This window comes from Astatotilapia calliptera, chromosome 12, assembly GCF_900246225.1.
Source record: "Astatotilapia calliptera chromosome 12, fAstCal1.2, whole genome shotgun sequence".
NCBI classification, from domain to species: domain Eukaryota; kingdom Metazoa; phylum Chordata; class Actinopteri; order Cichliformes; family Cichlidae; genus Astatotilapia; species Astatotilapia calliptera.
This window is the reverse complement of record NC_039313.1, coordinates 7,627,315-7,646,687: the sequence shown is the minus strand read 5'-3', so window position 1 is coordinate 7,646,687 and position 19,373 is coordinate 7,627,315. Positions and strand designations below refer to the sequence as shown.

The 19,373-nt window shown below is 40.6% G+C and overlaps 1 protein-coding gene across 1 annotated transcript; it reads right to left on the bottom strand.

Moving 5' to 3' along the window:
• Positions 1-1,265: 1,265 nt before the first annotated feature.
• On the bottom strand, positions 1,266-18,130 carry LOC113033966 (zinc metalloproteinase-disintegrin-like crotastatin). The gene is made up of 22 exons (XM_026188197.1): positions 18,049-18,130; positions 13,079-13,167; positions 12,872-12,948; positions 12,609-12,687; positions 12,346-12,422; positions 11,635-11,818; positions 11,422-11,484; positions 11,233-11,304; positions 10,934-11,103; positions 10,394-10,475; positions 9,672-9,805; positions 9,109-9,286; positions 6,059-6,148; positions 5,573-5,768; positions 5,382-5,487; positions 5,107-5,263; positions 4,934-5,014; positions 3,297-3,384; positions 3,091-3,196; positions 2,900-2,990; positions 2,674-2,823; positions 1,266-2,324 (listed from the first exon to the last, which is right to left on the bottom strand). The coding sequence occupies exons 1-22, from the start codon at positions 18,104-18,106 to the stop codon at positions 2,292-2,294; spliced, it is 2,361 nt and encodes a 786-aa protein (XP_026043982.1). The 5' UTR covers positions 18,107-18,130; the 3' UTR covers positions 1,266-2,291.
• Between the last annotated feature and the right edge of the window lie 1,243 nt (positions 18,131-19,373).

The window sequence follows — 19,373 nt, the reverse complement described above, 5'->3', positions numbered from 1 at the left end:
AATAACTCTTCAAGTTTCTATTAAATTGGAGAAATTTAAAATTATACAAATGTTAAAGAGTTCTTATAAATATGTAATTGATTTAAAAGGCTGACTTAAATACAAACTAAATATTAAAGTTATTTGAAGTTCTCCCTTAAAAACACATCAGTTTTATCGCAGCTTTTTCAAAACCTGTATATTATTACTTCTTATATTTTTTTAACCAGACTGGTTAAAGATTAAATGTAATTTTTCAGATGCTACTTTTGCTGCTTTGAGGCTGAATCAGTCTCACAAACCATCAGCTATCATCTGAGGACTTATTCTATGTGGGCAACAGGTGATGTTTTGGTGCTTCTGATGTATTCACCCGTTGCCTACTGGTGGTGGTCAGAGGGCCTGGTGGCGCCAGTGTCCGGCAGCCTCACCTCTGTCAGTGCGTCTCAGGGTGGCTGTGGCTACAATATAGCTTGCCATCACCAGTGTGTGAATGTGTGTGTGAATGGGTGGATGACTGGACATGTAAAGCGCTTTGGGATCCTTAGGGACTAGTAAAGCGCTATACAAATACAGGCCATTTACCATATTCAGTTAAATTTTATTTATATAATGACATCAGCAGTTTCCTCAAGGTGCTTTATAATGTAACAGAAAAAACCCCAACAGTCAGACGACCACCTAAGAGGGAAGGAAAAACTCCCTTTTAACAGGAAGAAGCCTCCAGCAGAACCAGGCTCAGGGAGGGACAGCCAACTGCTGTGATGCATTGGGAGTAAAGGGAAGAAAACATAGTTTGCAAACATCCTAATAAAACATATCTGGGCTGCATCTTTGCTCCAAACAGACTTCTTCTGACTTATATAAAGCTCCAGTTTGAATTCAAGGGGTTTAAAAAAGCTTTGCACTAAACTGTTTAAGAATTAAAGCTCTTTTAATTCACTTTCCCACATTTTCAGAATCTGACTGAAGTATTTTTATGGCCGGATGAAACCTGCTCGCTTTATGGCCAACTTGGACCCTACAAGAGTGTAAAGACAGCACCTGTAGGTTCACTGGTGATTCTAAATTGGCTCGAAGTGTGAATAGTTCTCTCTTAATGTGTAAACCCTACACTGGGTGTATCCCACCTAACACCCTTTGACAGCTGGGATAGGCTCCATTCCATTGTTGTTCCATTGTTCTGCTTCCAACACATCAGCTTTAAGAACTGTCCATTCACTTGCTATTTAATTGATCTCAGCCCTTATTATGTGCCACCGTGTAACAGGATAAGGTTCTTCATCTGTTAGTCACTTAATCACTTTTATTTAATCATTGTACAGCATGATCCCGCTTTACAAAGTAAGTGCATAGGACAAAGTATACAGCAGGACAATATTATAGTAAAAAAAATATTGGGAAACAACCATAATGCAAATAAATGTAAAACAAAATGTTTCAATATAAGAATTAAGAAGAATTATACAACATCAACATTAAAAAACATCACAGTCGCTCATTTTAATGGTGTGGCAAATGATATGTGTCTTACCACTTGCATGTGAGACCTAATCTTGTATACACGTTTAGTGGTCCAGCTTCAAAAAAGGCACCAATAAGAAGCTCATTGCTTCTGTTCTTTCTCTACTCATGCAGAAGTCTGATTTTGTAAACAAAGTAGATAAATATGTACATTTAGATAAAAATATAAATACAACTCAAATTTTTACAGTGTCATAAGAGAAAGCATGGTTTAAAATATTAAAAAAAACAGACTCTTAAGGTGCTTCATAATGTTCAGCTGGTGGCTTTGAGTTCTCTGAGTGCATTCACTTTAAAGCAGAGCACTGTAGGGTGCAACAGAGCATCGCACTCCGATTTTTGACTGTCACATCAAAGTCAGCGAAATTTATAAGGATTTTAAAAACACAAATGAAATATGAAACTGTAACAAATTCTGAAAACTGTTATAACATTTTCATTAGGTCATGCACACACACTCATATTCTGTGCCATTACTGTGATAAAAAGAGTTATAAGTCACATTCAGAGTCAGGGATGCCTGTACTTGCACTTGCCTTGTTAGAGATACGAACACTAGTAGAGATACTTGTCTGTATCTCTAACCCTGCAGTATGAAAAAGTGCCTTAGAAAATATAAAGCGATGACGACATCAGCGGATGGCATGCTAGTAACAATCAGAGTCTGGCCTGCTCCTCGTGCAATCTGTGAGTCATTGTAGAAATGTTGCTTCAGCACTGAGAAAGCGGTGACGGCAGCCTCCTACTGAGAGCAATAAGAGCTGCTAAGAGATGGCACCACGCAGACATCAGACCTTTGGTGGAGGAACTGGCCTCAGAGCCTGGAGGACAAAAGAGAGATGGATATGTCCAAAAATGTTAAAGTGACACTGTGCTAATTTTTATGTTTATTTTTATCTTCAGATGACTGTGTGTAATATAAAATGAATCACTTACAGCACTGAGAACAGAATTAGTAAAATGGTCATTAACTTTATGAAATGGTTTAGCATCTTTTAACTCACTTTTTTTTTGGGGAAAGCTAGCCAACAAAGGAGACAACCAACCAATTATATGTGCTTTTTTTGTTATCCAATCAAATTAAAGAGTTGCTGGTTAATCTATGGGGAAGGTTTTTTTTCCAGCTGAAATAGTAAAGAAAACGGGTTAAAGGCTGGTGAGCTCTGGTACCTGCCGTGCAGCTGTGTAGTTTGAAATGGGTGGTGTGGGTTTGTTCCCTGGTGGAGCTGGTGCAGTTCTGTGGATCTGAATGACTGGTTTGGGTTTGGTCCCAGCTGCAGGTGGTGGAGGTGGAGGTCCTTCACGCTTTGGTCTGCCAGCCTACAAATTTCAGGTATCATTAGAAACGTGTCGGAACAGTTTTTAGATCAAATTCCAGCTCCATTCAGAACATCACCTGTTGGCCTGATGCAGGGTAACTGGGTGGAGGCTGTTTGCTGTGGTAAGCCGGGTTCTGCACGGCTATCTGCTTCCTCTGATTTGTTGCACTGCAAACACAGATTGAATCAACAGGTGATGACCCTCATGGAGGCGAGTTTGCAGAAACAGAGGCATACAATGGCCTCCAGTAGTGTCATGATTACTCACGTTGGCAGGATGGGACTTTGTTGCTTTTTCCAGATGATTCCTGCGATGGCAGCAATGATGCCTAGGACTAGTAGTGTAACCGTGACTGCAATGACAATAGTTTTTCCTACAGAGACAGAAGAAAAACCGGTTTGCTTGGGTTGTAGTTGTGCAACATGACACAGTAAATTGAACTTAATCTGTAGACTGAAGTAGATGACTCTTACCAGTACCACTAAAAGCTGTGTCCACTGAGTCACAGTTAGGAAGCGTCCACCCAGGCTCGCACTGGCACTCACTTTTGTGGTTGCACACCTGGAAAGCACAAAGAAGATGTTGCCATTATTAGACTTTAAGTAGAATTTAAGTAATATAAAACACTCAGCCCCAGTATAACTGGTGCCATGTAGTTAACTAGATTTACCCAGTATATAGTTATAGTGTATATTATATTATCGCTTTAGCTTCTGACAAATTGACTCTAGTTAGTTTTATTTCATTTTGCATAGACTATAAGTAAAATATGAATAAGATGCTAGGCTAAATTATATTATTATGATTAACTAAGAGTTGTTGCTTGCTTGAGCCATTTTATAAAATAAAGTTAAATTAAAAATATTTAGAGGTTTTCAAGTTTTTCTCATTTCATTCACATTTCAAAAAGTGAAAAAAGAATTTGTTATATGGTTTTTTTAAAATATTTTTTTCTTTTTAAATTGGACACTTATTTAGTGCATATTTGCAATCACACTGCAGTTGTAAATGTTTACACGTGGTTCTAAAAAAGCCTACACGAGTAAGTTTGGGCATGTCTTGTATATCTCACATCAGCATTTCAGGGATGCCTTAGAAGGGTGTCTTTGTCTTTACAGGGCCTAAACCTTTTAAAACAACTGGAGCTGCATGGCCACCATTGGTGTGGTTATCACATCCACTTCAAATATTTAGGTTATGTTTCACAATTTTTTATTTATTTTATCATTATTTTATGGTGTTATTGTATTGTAGTTTGCTACAGATGAAACTGATTTTTTGGCAGAGGGGGGAAATCCTGTAAAATCCTGGGTTTAAAATTTGCAAAATACACAGAATATTAACAAAATTCCAAAATGATGCATTTTTTCCCCTTATTTCTACGAAGTCGTTACCTCTGGGACTGAACAATAAAGTCAGCAGTGATAAATCCCAAAAGCTGCAGCTGAATGGCTGATTGAAGCTGGCTATCAAATGTGAGTAGACCACAGTGCTAAACTGACCAATTTAACAGTATTAAAATGTGTGCATATAGCCTTGAAAACAAAGTTAACCTCAGAATCTGTCTGCTAGGCCAAACTTCCATTAGTTTGAGTCAGTGAATGAGACCTCTCATGGATCCAGGTCATTTACCAAAATGCTAGTATTAGCTTACAACTTTACTTTTGGCTCCAAAATGCAAACATGCCATGACCAATATGACCCCATTAAGATTGAAGTTATAAAATGTTAAGTCCAAAAGTCAATGCAGGCTATGACAGTGACTCCATCCACCTTTCACACCTAAGCTACATTTTAAACATGGATATGGTAGATTAGCTGCCCCCGGCTAACAAAGGATTTAGTTAAACTTTGCAGCGAGAAATCACACAAAAACTACTTTTAACCCTTTGATTTTGTAAAGTTGATCTTAAATTTCACTCTCAGTGGCATTAAAGTCTTTAAAAGCTTTAGAACCCTGTTCACAACTATGAGGGTACGCAGCTTCTCCTCTTGATAACCTTTTGAAAACAGATGAACTAATAATGAAAATACCAGAATATACAGTCCAGCACAAAACTGTTATAAATCAGTTCCACCTCAGTGGATCAGTTTTTGGTGTTGTACTCACAGCATGGCCTGGGCATTTTGCTGAACAGTTGGTGTTTCTGTATGCCGTCTGCAGATCCACACACTGATTCTGGCTGCACACCTTGGAAAAGACAAGTCAGACATATATTTAACTTTATTTTGTTCTACACTGTAGATGCAGTAAGCAAAAAGTGGATTCAGGAAGCCTGCTACCTTTCCATCTCCACATTTAGTCCCCGTTTCCACCAGGCCTTGGTCACCGGTGGTGTCTGAGAAGAATGCTGCCTTGCATGTGCCGATGGCGACCATCCGGCCATAGTTTGGGTTGTCATTACCGCCTTCACAGAAGAGCTTTCCACAAAGAACATCTCTGCAAAAGAAAGACAGTGTTTGTTTCTGATCATGTTTGGTTAATATGAAGAACGAAGAATCAAAATAAGGGTCGGCTGCAGAGCAACTGTTGCCCTGTACGTTCTACTGGGACTCACTCTTGCTGACAGGGGATGAACTGATTATTTGAGGGGCGTTTGCAGAAGCCATAGTAGACTCCTCTGGTGTTGTAGTTATAGCATCCTTGTTTGGCCTCCTTAGCACCTGATAGCAGCAGAAGATTGCATAAAAACCTAACTCTCCATATGACTTTCACATACATCCATATGCGTATTGACAGGATACTCACCTGATCCATACATCTTGACACACTGCTTAGGTCTCTGTGGACACTGACCGTTGTAGCAGTACCCTTGGCCTCCATCACATGGGAGCCCATTCACAGCAAACACATCCTCCGGACAGGTCGTGCTCTTCCCATCACAGTACTCTGCCAGATCACAGTCATCCTGCTTTGAACGGCACTGTCTGGAGGTAGGCAAGATCTGTGCCGAGCATATACCATCAACGTGTAAGTTATCTGAAACATTGTTTTTCTTAAAGTGTTATATGATTAAAAATTCCAGCGCTATGTCAAACACTCTGACTGCGTGAGCACTGTAAACAAAATATCAAAATGCAATACTGTGGTGTTGGTTCAAGCATTTGCAAGATTCTCTAATTACTTGAGGACTGTAGCTGAGCAAACAACTGGATCACTACAGCCAGAGGAGAGACTTCCAGGGATGAAAATAAGTGACACCAGTTACACTGATCTGTCTTCTTACTGACTCACCTTACAGTTCTCACAGCACTCGCCTTCAGCACACTGTGAACCCTCTTTCAGGGTGCAGGTGGTGGCGTTGCAGCAGGGATTGGTGCACTCCTACGGGGACAAGATATATTAGAACTCATCAGGCTGCTGTTGGGTCTTACTGCTGGGATGCATTATTAAACATCTGTTTGCTCTGCTCCCGTGAGGAATCTTTATCACTAGGTTTGATGGTTTATTGACACATAGAAAAGAACCTGATGAATGATTTCCACTGTGGGTGTCTGCTGGCCTCATGATCACAAATCACGATGTTCAAACTACTAAGAGCAATGTCGAGTGTCACCAATATAGTGTATAATCACTGTTCTCAGTTTCTACTTTCTACTTCCTTATTTCTTGATTTTCAGGAACTTTTGTGGTATAAGACCATTATTGAGTCTGAAGTACAAACATGTAAGAAAGTGTTGTAAACAAAATACCACAAACTTATAATTTAAAATCTGTTTTTTCAATATAACCACAGTTTTGGAAAACAAAAACCCAAACTTCTGTGCGACACAGCTGCCATATTTAATGGATTTCATCTCAAAGTACCACCTAACAAAAGAAAGACTTTGGTAATCAAAAAAAAATGTAAGACACAACGAGCTGTTTTTGCTTATTGCAGCACCCCTGTGGTTGAAAGAGCCAACATCATCCGCATTTGCACATCCTGGTGTTTTGAAACCAGCTGGGGCGAGTGAGGACTCGATGTGCTTGTGAAGTCACGTGCCCGTTTGGGCTTTTCAATCAGTTAATATCCAGTGAGCACATCTGGGGTTGCGCTCCATAAAAGAAACAAAGTTTGCAAAAAGGATACCATGTTTTTTTCAGTATGACGTGGAATGAGTGACTGAGTCCGTAAACTCATCAAGAAGTGTTCAAAGAAGTCAGGGCTGTTCTCCTATGGACTCAACAGGGCCAGTAAAAGAATGCGGCTTTGACTCCACACAACACCTAAAACTATGTTTACCATTCATACTGTCTATGGTCCCCACGTGAGTTAATCTCCGTTGCATTGGTAGTCTATGGGGATGTTAAAATGCATACTCTGTCACTCTCCCCAACAAACTGCTTTTACAATCCTTTCCATATCAGGCATCACCATCGTCTGTATGGGAAGCATAAACAGCATACAGATGTCTTAATCAGCCAACATTCCACCCTGGGAGTGCTGCTTGAGTCTCCACATGTTGGTTTCTGTTATCACTGGCCTCTGCAACATTGTTTCTTCCCTGGGCCATCTTCAATTTCCCAGCTTCCAGTGTTTCTTCTATGCACAAGAATTCAGGAATACTGAAAGGTAAAGTCCAATTTAATTTGCTTCTTGCTGCCGTTCCCAGGATGAGATTTGAGGATAAAAAGAAAAACATATCTTAGATTCCAGAAGCAAAATAGGAAACAAACAGGAGAGACATTTTCTCTAAGTGCAGAAGTGGATCAGTAAACTCATCACACTCATACAATCATCAACACATTTTTGTTGGTTTTGCAGTTTTCAGCAGGGTCATGCGTAAAACTGGGTGAAAGCTGCGACCTGACGAATAACCTGTTTTTAGTTTCAGAGACATGAGGCATACTTCCCAGAGTCTGACCTGCTCAGGCCAGAATCTGCCCCTCCCCCAGTCATGTTGGTTACCAAGATGCTCAAGTACTGTGGAAGTACTGAGCTCTACAAATAATTAAAGTGATCTCAATGCATTAATGTACCATTGCCTGTTTTCGCTCTCTTCTGTCCTTTGACAGCTCTCAGCTTTGTCGCAGGATCTATGCTTGGTCTTCTGGCCTACAGCAGCCTTGAGCCTACAGGCTCTGCTTCTCTCTCTTTACCCCAGTCCACACTCATGCCTTATCTCCCTTGAGCCTTATCACAGTTTCAGTGTTTAGTCTGCTTCGCACTTTCTCTTCACTATCTGGAACCATCTTACAATTTTCTCACTCACCATGCTGCTTTGATGATGGTAGTTTGTGCTGTTGCACTAATTAGCATCATAGCTTGGATTCCGTTCTGCTGTGATGGGCCATCAGAGTCGAATCTATAAACACCACTGAATACTGTTTTGTACATCAATAAATCACGTTCAGTTCCTTCTAATGATCTTTCCTTGTTGAATTCCAGCAGAGGTGAAAACAGGTCTAAACATCACTCTGACTGGAATGTTTGTCTCACTGAAAACCACAAGCTGTTCAGCTGTTACACATCGCAAGCAAACAAAAAACTGTTCTCAGACACACTGGAAAAAGTGTTCGCATAACACGGAAGTTCACTTAAAACAATCATTTCTGTTCAGCTACACTATCACTGTCATTCTATAGATATAGTCTTAACACTACATAAAAGTGTTAAGACAACACATAAGCACATACTCCAAGTAATACTGCAAAAAAGAAAAAAATCAGCAGTTCTTCAGCTTCTGGTAGAAGTCAGTTGAATACTGGGCCTTGAAAAAATAAATATCTGTCTGAATGCACAGGCTCAGGCCCATTCGAAGAAGGTACATATCTGGTGTGCATCTGAAAGTTTTTTTTGTCTCAGAGCAAGCACCTCATTAAAGAGTCAAGATCAGACAAAGGAAACATGGAGCTGAATTCCATTCTGAGAAATCAATAGCTGTAAGGCAGAAGCCATTTCAGACCTGAGCATGCACAGACACAGATCAGAATTATGGCATAATAGTAATAAATACATTTGTACTGCTACACTGTTTATCAACTAGTCTCTGTAAGTGAGAGGCCAGCAAGACATAAAGAAATAGAAGTTTGTAAAGCTACAATAGGCCTAGGCTGCTGAGGGCTTTCCTCCTGTTAAAAAGGGGTTTTCGCTCCCACTGTTGCCAAATGTTTGCTCATAGGCAGTTATTTGATTGTTGGGGTTTTCGCTGTGTTGTTATAAGACCTCTATCTTACAAAATCCCTTCAGACAGTTGTTGTTGTGATTTGCTTTTAAATGAATAAAACTCACCAGATTCACCAGATGCGATCATCAACTTGCTACACAATAAAACTTTTAAGCAGCTGATGTGATTACTTACCTGCACCGAACCACAGTCGCACTGCTCTCCTTCCTCTTTGAAGCCGTTTCCACAGACCGCGGGAGCCACGACACTCTTGTAGTCTGGTTTGTCCAGCAGACAGCTGGGGCTGCGGCTTGTTAGGTACTTTTCATATTTGCTGCTGCTGCAGCTACTGAAGCTTCGAGGAGTTTTCCAGCTGAAGAGGAACAAACACATTATTAGTATTATTATCTTTTTTTGTGTTATCTTTATCAGTGTCTGACACTAGGAAGACATGGCTGCACAAAAGCGGTATGGTGGTACATATACAGCACGTACGCACCAAACATGCTCACACACGTTCTTCAGTCTTATAGCCATGTGAGATTAAGAGCTGCACCAGCTGACCTCCTTTTTGGTCCAATACACACAGTTATTATGTTGTTGTACCAAATGAAACATGTTATGATGATCAAAACATTTAGTGAGGTTTGTAAGGCTCGTATTGTTTATTTACGGTCACTTGTTATAGCCTGAATTTATTTGCTAACAGAAAGAATCTGCATTCAACTTGAAGGATGTCTCAAGTCAGCTTTTCTTACCTGAGGGCTGCTGCCATGATGCAGCTATCGTCAGAACATAAACAACCACTGGAGTCATCGTGGTCCATGCCCAGGTTGTGGCCCATCTCATGAGACAGTGTTGCTCCCACTGCTATGGCTGCATCACTGTGATCCTAAGAAAAAAATGAAGCACAAGAAAGCAGCAAAAATTTACTAACAGCAAGAGAGAGCAACACAATAATGTCACATGTTTGTCTCAGTTTTAACATTTTCTCAGTCTATTCAGTCGGGACTTTCAGACTGCATGGATCTATTGACAGAGTTAGTGTAGTGGTCTACAAGTGCAGTGCAAAAAGGAGGAAAATGTTTTAAAGGATTTTGTGAAAAATTCATGATTAGTCAAAGAATGAGTTTTCCACGTTGCACTTATGGAGATGTGTGCATCTCAAATGTGCAAAGAAGACTTTGTAGACCGAGTCTAGTTCTAGATCATAATTTAACTTAGTTTTTCTCTTTTAGCAGGAAGTGGTCACTACATGTTAGTGATAAATTGATGGAACTGTCATTTATTTTCTCTGGTATTTGGTCATTAATCAAAGTATCAGATAAACAATTAAGTTGATTTTTGAGGGGCAAAGGAATGACTGAACTAAATGGATTTAGGAACATGTTTCCAAAATTCACATTTACCACAGCATGAAGCAAGGGCAGAAGTTATGAAGTCAGTGAGATACATCATCTGGGAAGCATGAACACCTCACCTGTACTACGCCGACAGAGTGACCAGAACAGAGAGTCCCGATGAAAGCAAGACCCACAGTTGGTCCTTCAAAGTCGATACCACTGAAAGAGAAGATCAGAAAGTCTTAAATTCATATACAGGATTCATATCATCCATCTACTCACTAATCTAGCTACTACTAGACTAGATTAGATTAGATTAGATTAGATTAGATTAGATTAGATTAGATTAGATTAGATTAGATTAGCTACTGTGAATTTTCCTGAATGTTGAGGTGTGAACATTCAAGCACATTCTTATTTAAGATTCAATAATGGATCTGCTTGTGGTTGTATCTTGTGTATAAAACACAAGTTACACAAGCGTTATGTGGAAGCTTAAAACCTCTTAAGCTGATGTGTCAGGCCGGTTTAACCTGGGAGAAAAAAATATGGATACTCACAACTCAGATTTCTGAAATTAGTTTTCTCTTTCCTGCTCGGTTACTGTTGAAAGTAGGAGACATTTTGCTCCACGTGATTTGAGTCTGACTGATTCTACTTATACAATTTATCCATACCTTATAAGATGTGCATTGTCATGTTTTATCCTCGTCACCAGCTCAGAGTTTCTCCACTTCATGAAAGCATCCAGGTTTGCTCCTGCTGGGGGGGTCACAGAGATCAGGTCACCATTCGTCCATATCTCCAACCCCACCAGAGCAATAAAGGTCCTCAGAGGTTTGTAGACCTGAAGAAGACAACATTGGGGATGTAACATTATACTCCAACTGCTAGCAGCTACTGCAGAACAGTATGTAGTACAGTGCGTCTGTATTGGTATGGAATCTGTATAGAAATAGCAAAAAAACAGACTCACCATGTTGACAAAGTTGACAATCTCAAATATTCTCTGTCTCATCTTCTTTTGATCCCTGTTCATCTTCACATACTGAAACACCACAAGACAAATTTCTCATCCTGCTTCTCATCAGTTTATCTTATAAAAATCAAATTTTGCAAACCAAGGGGAAAAAATGAAAAAGTTAGAAAAGAAGATTAATTTTACCGCGCGGTTATCAGCAACAAGGACGAGCTCAACGTATTTCTGCTGCTGTACAATAGAAATACCCTGAAGAAAAAGAACAACACAAATGAAGACTTTTGGGCATGTCTACTTAAACTCTGTCACATTTAACTTAGATAGTTTGAAGACCTAAAAGGTTTCAGAGGTCATGACTTGGAGGAACTCTGGTGAAGAGGACAAAACTAATTGTGTTACCCCTGATCTAGAGCGGCTGCGGCTTGTTGGAGGTTCATAGTCGTCACTCCAGCTGGTGTTAGTGACCCCACACACGGCAGGCGTGAAGTTCTTTTCATTAAAAGTCATCACTGCATGATCCCCCTCATCGTCACTGGATAGTGGCTCAATCAGGTACCTTTGAGCAGATGTTCTGAAGTAACCCCTAAACCAAATCATGCTGGTTAGTTCATTCATTTTTCAGATGTTGCTTTGAGGCTGACTCAACTCAGGAACCTATCCACTGTCATCTAAAGACTTAATTGGGCCAAACTTCCTCTTGTGTTGTTTTCACTTCAAGATTGTTATTATTGCAGTGTGATTTTAGTGGCTTTTAGCACTTTTGTTTTTGTTTTCCTGAACTTTAACATGCTGACATCATGTTAATCATTATACATGTTAATGTTAATGTAATGTTTTGGTTTAATTAAAGTTAGAGTCACTGTGAGGTGAGGTTTGGTTGAGGGTTAGGATAAGGTTAACATCTAAATAGTAATGAGAGTATTTTCACAACTTGTTTCTGGTGAACCAAGGTGGCCTGAAATCTATTCATCTCATATGAAGGCTTAATACAACAAAGGAATGAAACTGTGAGGTTATTTGAATTATTATGACAGACAGCATGGGTGGGTATCGCTTTGGAAAGATGTCATGACAGTTTAAATAAAGAAAAGATAGAAGACGGTGGCTCACCTGAGTCCATCACAGGTACTGATGCTAACAGATGACTCACTGTCGTTCACAATCCTCCCATGATAGAAGCAGTGATCCTGGCAAGGACATGAAAATGGTGACTGTGTTATTAAATGACAACATGTAACTTTCTTTTCATCTGCTTATGTCTCCAGCGTTCACTAACAGCCTTAAAAGCCTTTGAAGCGTTTTAAATCTAGTAAAATGTGCAATTTTACAGCTGTAAGTTTGAGGTAAGTTTGTCTACAAACGCAAACACTTACAATGTCATTCGGTACTGTGGTGACTCGAGTCCCATCTTCTTGGTAGTAAGACTCAGTGTAATCTTTGGTAAGTAATTCACTGAATACAGGAAGATAAAGAATAACATAACATTATTTGATGTGAAGAGTGAGTCTAATTCCAGTTTATTCAAAAAAAATTTGCTTATTTTGAAACAGGATATTTTACATTACTTGTATATCCATTTGTCCACTTATTTTCTCACACTGCACAGACACACAGGTTTAGGGAAGTAAAAACTTACTTATTTCTTTCAAGTTGCATTTCTATGTCTTGTCCGCCCACAGTCATTGCATACGTAAGAGTGTCTGGTCTGTGGTACTGTGGGCAAAAAAACAGGAAATTTTGCTTTGAGTCATTCATTTTTATTTTTTCATTTTCCATAATCAGGAGAAAAACAGCAGCTGATTTGATTGTCATCACAGGATTTAAAATAGAAAAGAAAAGAAACCTCTGTGTGTCTTTTTCTGATTGTGTGAAGTCTGACCGGTCGAACCACCTCATAGTGCTTTCCCTCCTCAAATTCAGGACCATGGCTTCCTGTGGAAGTGAATCACATATGTGTGATTAGAAAAAGGATATTAATTTTGGATGCTAGTGTCAACAGGGTCTATTTTGTAATTAGTCGAATGCTTAACTCATTGCTTTCAATATTTGTGCTACCTAATCTCGTCTGTTTACATCCTGCTTTTCTATAAGTTTTATGTATCTATTTATTTTGAACCAAACCAATAAAACAACAACAAAAGAACTAACCTGACTACATAATTTGATATCCCATTCCAAATGTCATTTATGTTGCAAACATGTGATCATCGTGACTTTAAACATTTGATTAAAGTTACATTCTCAAGTTTTTAAGTGCATTCCTGGTAACAAAGCCTTTTGTAAACAGAAAGTTTATAGCCTTATATCAAGTTAGTCACATGAATGCTTTCGCAATCATGTCCCCTGGAGAAAGAGGTGAACCACTTTTATTGCCTGTCCCATTTGGTTCTTTAGCCATCAGAATTGTTGTCTGAAGACCAACAAGGATACCCAATGGATTTACTTTGCCAAATGGATCATCACGGCCTTGCCGTATTGGTCCATTTGATCAACCTTTGTTGTTATTATTTATTTTATTTTCAGTTGTTACAGACGGGACAGACATGACTGAGGGATAGGAAAGGGAGAAAGAAAGATGAAGGAAAAGAAAAACAGAAGGGGAGAGGGACAGAGAGAAAGGGCACTTAAAAAGAGAAAGAAGAGAAAAAAAAATGTCCTGGATCACCTGTTGAGAGAAAAAGAAGAGAAAACAAGAAAAAAAAAGGGCAACATACTAAACACAACACCATCGCGTTAATCTAGCTAAGTGTAAACAGCAGTAAATACTAAATATTGAATGTTGTTGTGTAGCAAACAGAACCGACAGCGCACAATGTGCTTGGAAATAGCAGCCAATAAAGGTGTAGTTTATGTCTATGAACAGTGAACACCCGTGTGCACACCTGTGTGGATCAGCGCGCTTGTATTCAAAAGGTTTCCCCATGTAATGGTCTGCTAGAGGATGTAGAGAGCCATAGCCCCGTCCCCCAGGGCATGAAGCAGGCATGGAGGAGATCCAGGCTCCAGACATCCAGAGGCCCCAGAGTGCGAGAGCCCAAGGAGGACCACCAGAGGGGCATCCGTGCCATCTTCCTGGGAAGAGCTGAGGAGAGCCCCAGGTGAGGGGTCACCCAGTAGCCACGGAGCAGAAGCCAGAGGGGCTGCAGTGGTGTGTCCGCCGGCTCTGCCGGCAGCCAGCTGTGCCAGAGCCGCAGGCCCAGAGGCTGGAGGCCCGAGGGCCCCCTTTGCCCCGGAAGAGGCCTGACCGAGCAACAGGCACCAGGCCCTGCCAAGTAGGCACCGGGAGTGAGCTGGTACATACCTGAGCGCCCAGCCCCGGACACCAAGAACCACCAACGCACCGACCCCTGAGGGCATCAGTTACCGGCAGGGAGTGTGGTGAGGGGAGATAGGCCTTTGGAGGGCCTGGGATTCCAGGCCCATCCAGACCGGGGCCTACGGCAGCAGGACCGCCCAGCCCCACAGGACCCGGGGCAGCCCACCCGACCCCACCGCAGAGGAAACTGTACCCACCCTAACATTCAATCATCTCCCAGACTGTACAAGACAGTAGACACCCAGGTTAAGTTTATTCTCCACCTCTCCTGTGACTCTCCCCCACCTGCAGAGTGGACTCCTACAAGGATGGAACAAACTTCCTGTCAGTTGAAGAGCCCCCTAGTTAGGCCGATGCACCAGAGGCCCCCTGCGCCAGGGCTGAGCCCCCGTGCACCCATCCGCCCACAACCTCGGCAACACACCAAGGAGGACCGAAGCCCCCAAGGCCCAGCCAGAGCCCTAGCACAGAGGCGAAGCACCCCAGAACCCCAAGCCCCCACGCCTGCCCCGGATCCACTTAGGGGCAACCAGGCTACCAGGCCAGTAACCTACGTCCGCCAGCACAGACCCTCCTCCAGCCGTACTGTACGCGGCCACAAGGAGAACAACCTCTAAGAGCGACCAGAGCCACTAACAAGGTTATGACCACAACCCCTGGGTTAAGCCCTCCAGGGATAACGTCCCTAGGGATTCTCCAGACGCCCTAAGCCCGTCCCACCTCCACATCAACCACAATGGCGAAGGCGGGACCAAACCACGACCCCCCATCCCCGCTAGGTGATGAAGCCGATCAAAGTAGCCCAGAGGGATTGATCTAATGTGGTGGCAGAGGCTGTCTCGAGACTAATGTGATCTATTAGATGGTTTCTATATTGGCTTGAATTAAGATTATTTTTATTTTTCCAGTTCATGAGGACCGTTTTCTTGGCGATGCATAGGGCAGTAAAAACCATGTGGACTGTATTAGTTTCTGTAGTGACATCATCCAATTTGCCCAACAAGCACACTAAAGGGGAGGTTGGAATTTTTCATTTCAGACACTTTGATTAGTCTTCACATATCCTGCGCCAAAACTTCTGCACTGGTGGACAGAACCAAAGAGCGTGGATGTAATTGTCTGGTGTATTGCCTTGACAGTGTGAGCAGTTGTTGGAAGATGTAAACCCCATCTAGAACATCCGATGACCTGTATAGTGCACTCTATGTAGTGTTTTGTGTTGTAAGATTAATCATATTATTGTTTTGTAATATGTCAGGGTTGTTCCAGATAGGTGTACGTCTGCATGGGATTAATGAAGACTCTGTTATTTTTAGAAACTCCCACCATGCTGTCAGAGAAGAGCTGATGTTAATACTTTTAAAGCATTCATGTCTTTTGATGTTTGAGCTGATAAATGGTAGGTCTGAAATTTCTGAATTTAATACCTAAATATTTAATATTTCCAGATTGTAGTGGGGCAGGAGAAGAATTATGGAAGGAGCAGTTAATGGGAAGAACTGTAGATTTTGACCAGTTAATTGAATAATCTGAAACTCTTGAAAACCAGTTTATTAGAGTAATTACCTCAGAAAGGTTGGTTTGTGAGTTTTGGAGAAAAAGTAACACATTATCCGCATAGAGACTGCTTTTATGTTCTACTTTCTTACATTTTATGCCCTTAATTGTTGTAGCCTAATTGCTGCTGCTAATGGTTAGATAAAAAGAGCAAACAGTGAAGGGGAGAGTGGGCATCCCTGTCTGGTGCCCCTCAGGAGAGAGAAGCTGGAGGATGTCTGGTCATTTGTTCTGACACAAGCTGTTGGGGAATTATATAACAATCTTAGCCAGTTTATGAAAGAGTTTCCAAAACCAAATTTGTGTAAATTTGCAAATAAAAATTTCCAGTTAGCTCTGTCAAACGCTTTTTCTTCATCTAGAGATAATATTGTGGTTTCAGTGTTTTTACTGTATGAGTAGTCTATTAAATTAAGTAATCTACGAGTGTTTGTTGATGAGTGCCTACCTTTTATGAAACCAGTTTGGTCAGGATGAATTAAGAGGGGGGTTATTTTCTCTAATCTTTTTGACAGGGCTTTGCAGATTATTTTTATGTCTACATTTATAAGGGATATTGGACGATAGCTTGAGGGAAATAAAGGGTCTTTGCCTGGTTTTAGCAGGAGACTAATGTTGGCAGAATTCATATTTTTTTAAGCTCACGGGTATAGTTTCTTATTGTCCACATAGAAATATTGACATACTACCTAACCTGCATTAATGGGTGGTGCAGAGGTTGCTCTTTGATTCCCCCCCCCAGGCTACCAAGAGGTCGTTTTAGGGTTTTACTACCATCTTTGCGTTATCCTGACACAAAAAAGAATTGACATCAGCTGATTTTTTTTTTTGCCCTAACTCACAAATCCATGCAGTATTTAGAATGTTCCACATCACATTCACAAGGCGGGGATTTTTACTCAATTATTACTGGTATTGACGTAAAACAAAGTGAAAATCAGGTGTGATTTACAGAGCCTGCAGAAGTAGCGTGATTAAATAAAAGGGCAACTTCTCAAATTATAATCACATTTGTAAAAAAAACCTCTACCTGCCACCGGTAGAGGTTTGAATAAACAGAAGGTAGGACAAAACTAGGTTTTAGTTATTAAGTTGATTTCAACTTAAGCTAGAAAATATTATTAGTTCCTTTTTATGGAAATTATTTCTGCATTCCAGATTTTCTCATAAAATCATCATTCTCAGTGTAGCATTTTTCTTGACTAAGACTCCCACCCAGTAGCCAGTTCTGTAAATTTCTGACCATTCTGTACCATAACTTGCTCCAGGAGCCAGATGCAGTATATTTAATTAAATAATTAACCATTATTTTCATCTTTTTTTCTTTTGCTTAATTCTCTTCTCACTTTGTGGAGAAACATTTACAAAATTAAAGTCCTTTGCTTCACCAAGAACATTTGTGACTCAAGATTGTATTTCCCAGTCTGCAAAACCTGCCTGGAATAAATGATTAAGTGACTCTGAGTCACGGTTACCTGATAACCTGGTACATAGTAGCACCTGAGAGGGTGTTGGCTTTGTTGTTTTCCATAACTTAACTCTGAGGGAGCGTCACAACACTAGCAGTGTGTTTACAGTAATTCTTTCTCTTTCTGTTATTTGACTGTAATGAGTGTGCACAAAACGTGTTTTCAACAGGCGTGAGACACAGCCACTGTGTTTTAATGTTCCCTTTATAATCACATGTCTAGTAAACAAATGCAAAAGGCTGAGAGGCAAATTCATCTGAGCACGAAACATGAAACAGACCAGAGTTAAAGCATAGTGTCTTTAATTCCGGACAAAATACATCGTCCTTGGCTAGGAGATTTAGAGGACTACTTGAGGAAAAGAAACCTGCCACCGGTAGAGGTTTGAATAAACAGAAGGTAGGACAAAACTAGGTTTTAGTTATTAAGTAGCCAGTGTGCTGGTGGATGTAAAAGTATCCAGTGACTTACCGGAGAGCTCGAGAGAGGCATATAGGATGAGGACCCACAATAGGAGGTTTCGTGTCATTGTCCAAGTGCAAACTGAGTGTGACAGAGCAGACCAGCATTGTAATGACAATTTATAAACTAGGAGTTCCTGTTCTGTTAACCACGCCTACCTCTTACAAACATTCACTTCTACAAACTGGCTCAAACACGCCACTGCTTGTGTTGTGACATGTAGAACATGCTCCATGCTCTTACTTAATTATTAAGTGGCAAATTTTCACGTCCTATAAACCTTAAGCTTTATCAGTTCTCATTTAGACATGTACATGGAATGAGGTTGTAAACCTCCCACCTTTTTTATGAATGATACTTAAAATACCTCACCTTAAAAGCCATAAATAAGCAGTATGACTCACTGTGTGTTGTGGTTTAAGCTTTGCTGTTTCCGTTGTCGCACTTGTCACACACATGTAGAAACATCATAAAGTTTCACAGTTTTTTCCAAATATAGATATTGTCTTGTAAGCGCTACAAGAAAAATGTTCGCGCCCCCCTCCCGCGCGCGCGCACACGCACGCACACGCACAAACACATCCTCCAACCACACACACCCATATTTTGCTCCATTGCGGTTTATTTCACACCTCGAACATTTAGTAAACAATTAAGCAAATACAAGTAATCTGCAATAAATTACAGGTAATAAGAAAATAAACTACTAACTCTTTTACGCTACGTCCACACCTACGTGGGTATTTTTGAAAACCCAGCTGTTTCGTCCACATGTAAACGGCATTTCGAATCACCGAAAACTGAGATTTTTTAAAACTCCTTTTTTGCGTTTACCTGTGGACAAGGAATACAGAGTTCCTCAGGACCAAACGTGAAAGGTATGTGCCTTTTTTCACGTCATGCTGTGCGCCACGTTATTGTTTACATGAGAGGAATTGCAAAATGGCAGATAGTCAGATTAAAAGTATTTTGTCTCTATCTTCAGGTTTTACAGGCTTACACATGCAGTTACTGTCCCTCCATTTAGATAGGCAGAGGCATCACTGTGTGATTATTTTATGTGTAGTTGTTTTTTCCCCCCCTGTGTAATAATATTCAACATTGCTATCAATACATTTTTTAAAAAATGCCTCTCTGTGCAAAATGGGTTTAAAAACATAAACAACTGTGGGATACTGTTTGTCCGTGATTTGAACCGAGGGTACAAATCGTGGCAGGATCAGCCTGATGTTATTTGTATCCCACTGTAACTTTACTGTATAAAGAGCTAACATCTCCAAAATGTCAGGAGTAGTTAGTCATTACAACAAGTGTTTGTGAACTAAAAATCAAGA

Excerpts from the sequence above, each read along its gene's own strand:
- LOC113033966 (XM_026188197.1), bottom strand. The coding sequence starts at position 18,106 with ATGACACGAAACCTCCTATTGTGGGTCCTCATCCTATATGCCTCTCTC. Across the intron at positions 5,769-6,058 it reads AGTGCTGTGAGAACTGTAAG|ATCTTGCCTACCTCCAGACA; the intron begins GTGAGTCAGTAA and ends TGCTCGGCACAG. Across the intron at positions 3,197-3,296 it reads CACAGCTTTTAGTGGTACTG|GAAAAACTATTGTCATTGCA; the intron begins GTAAGAGTCATC and ends CTGTCTCTGTAG.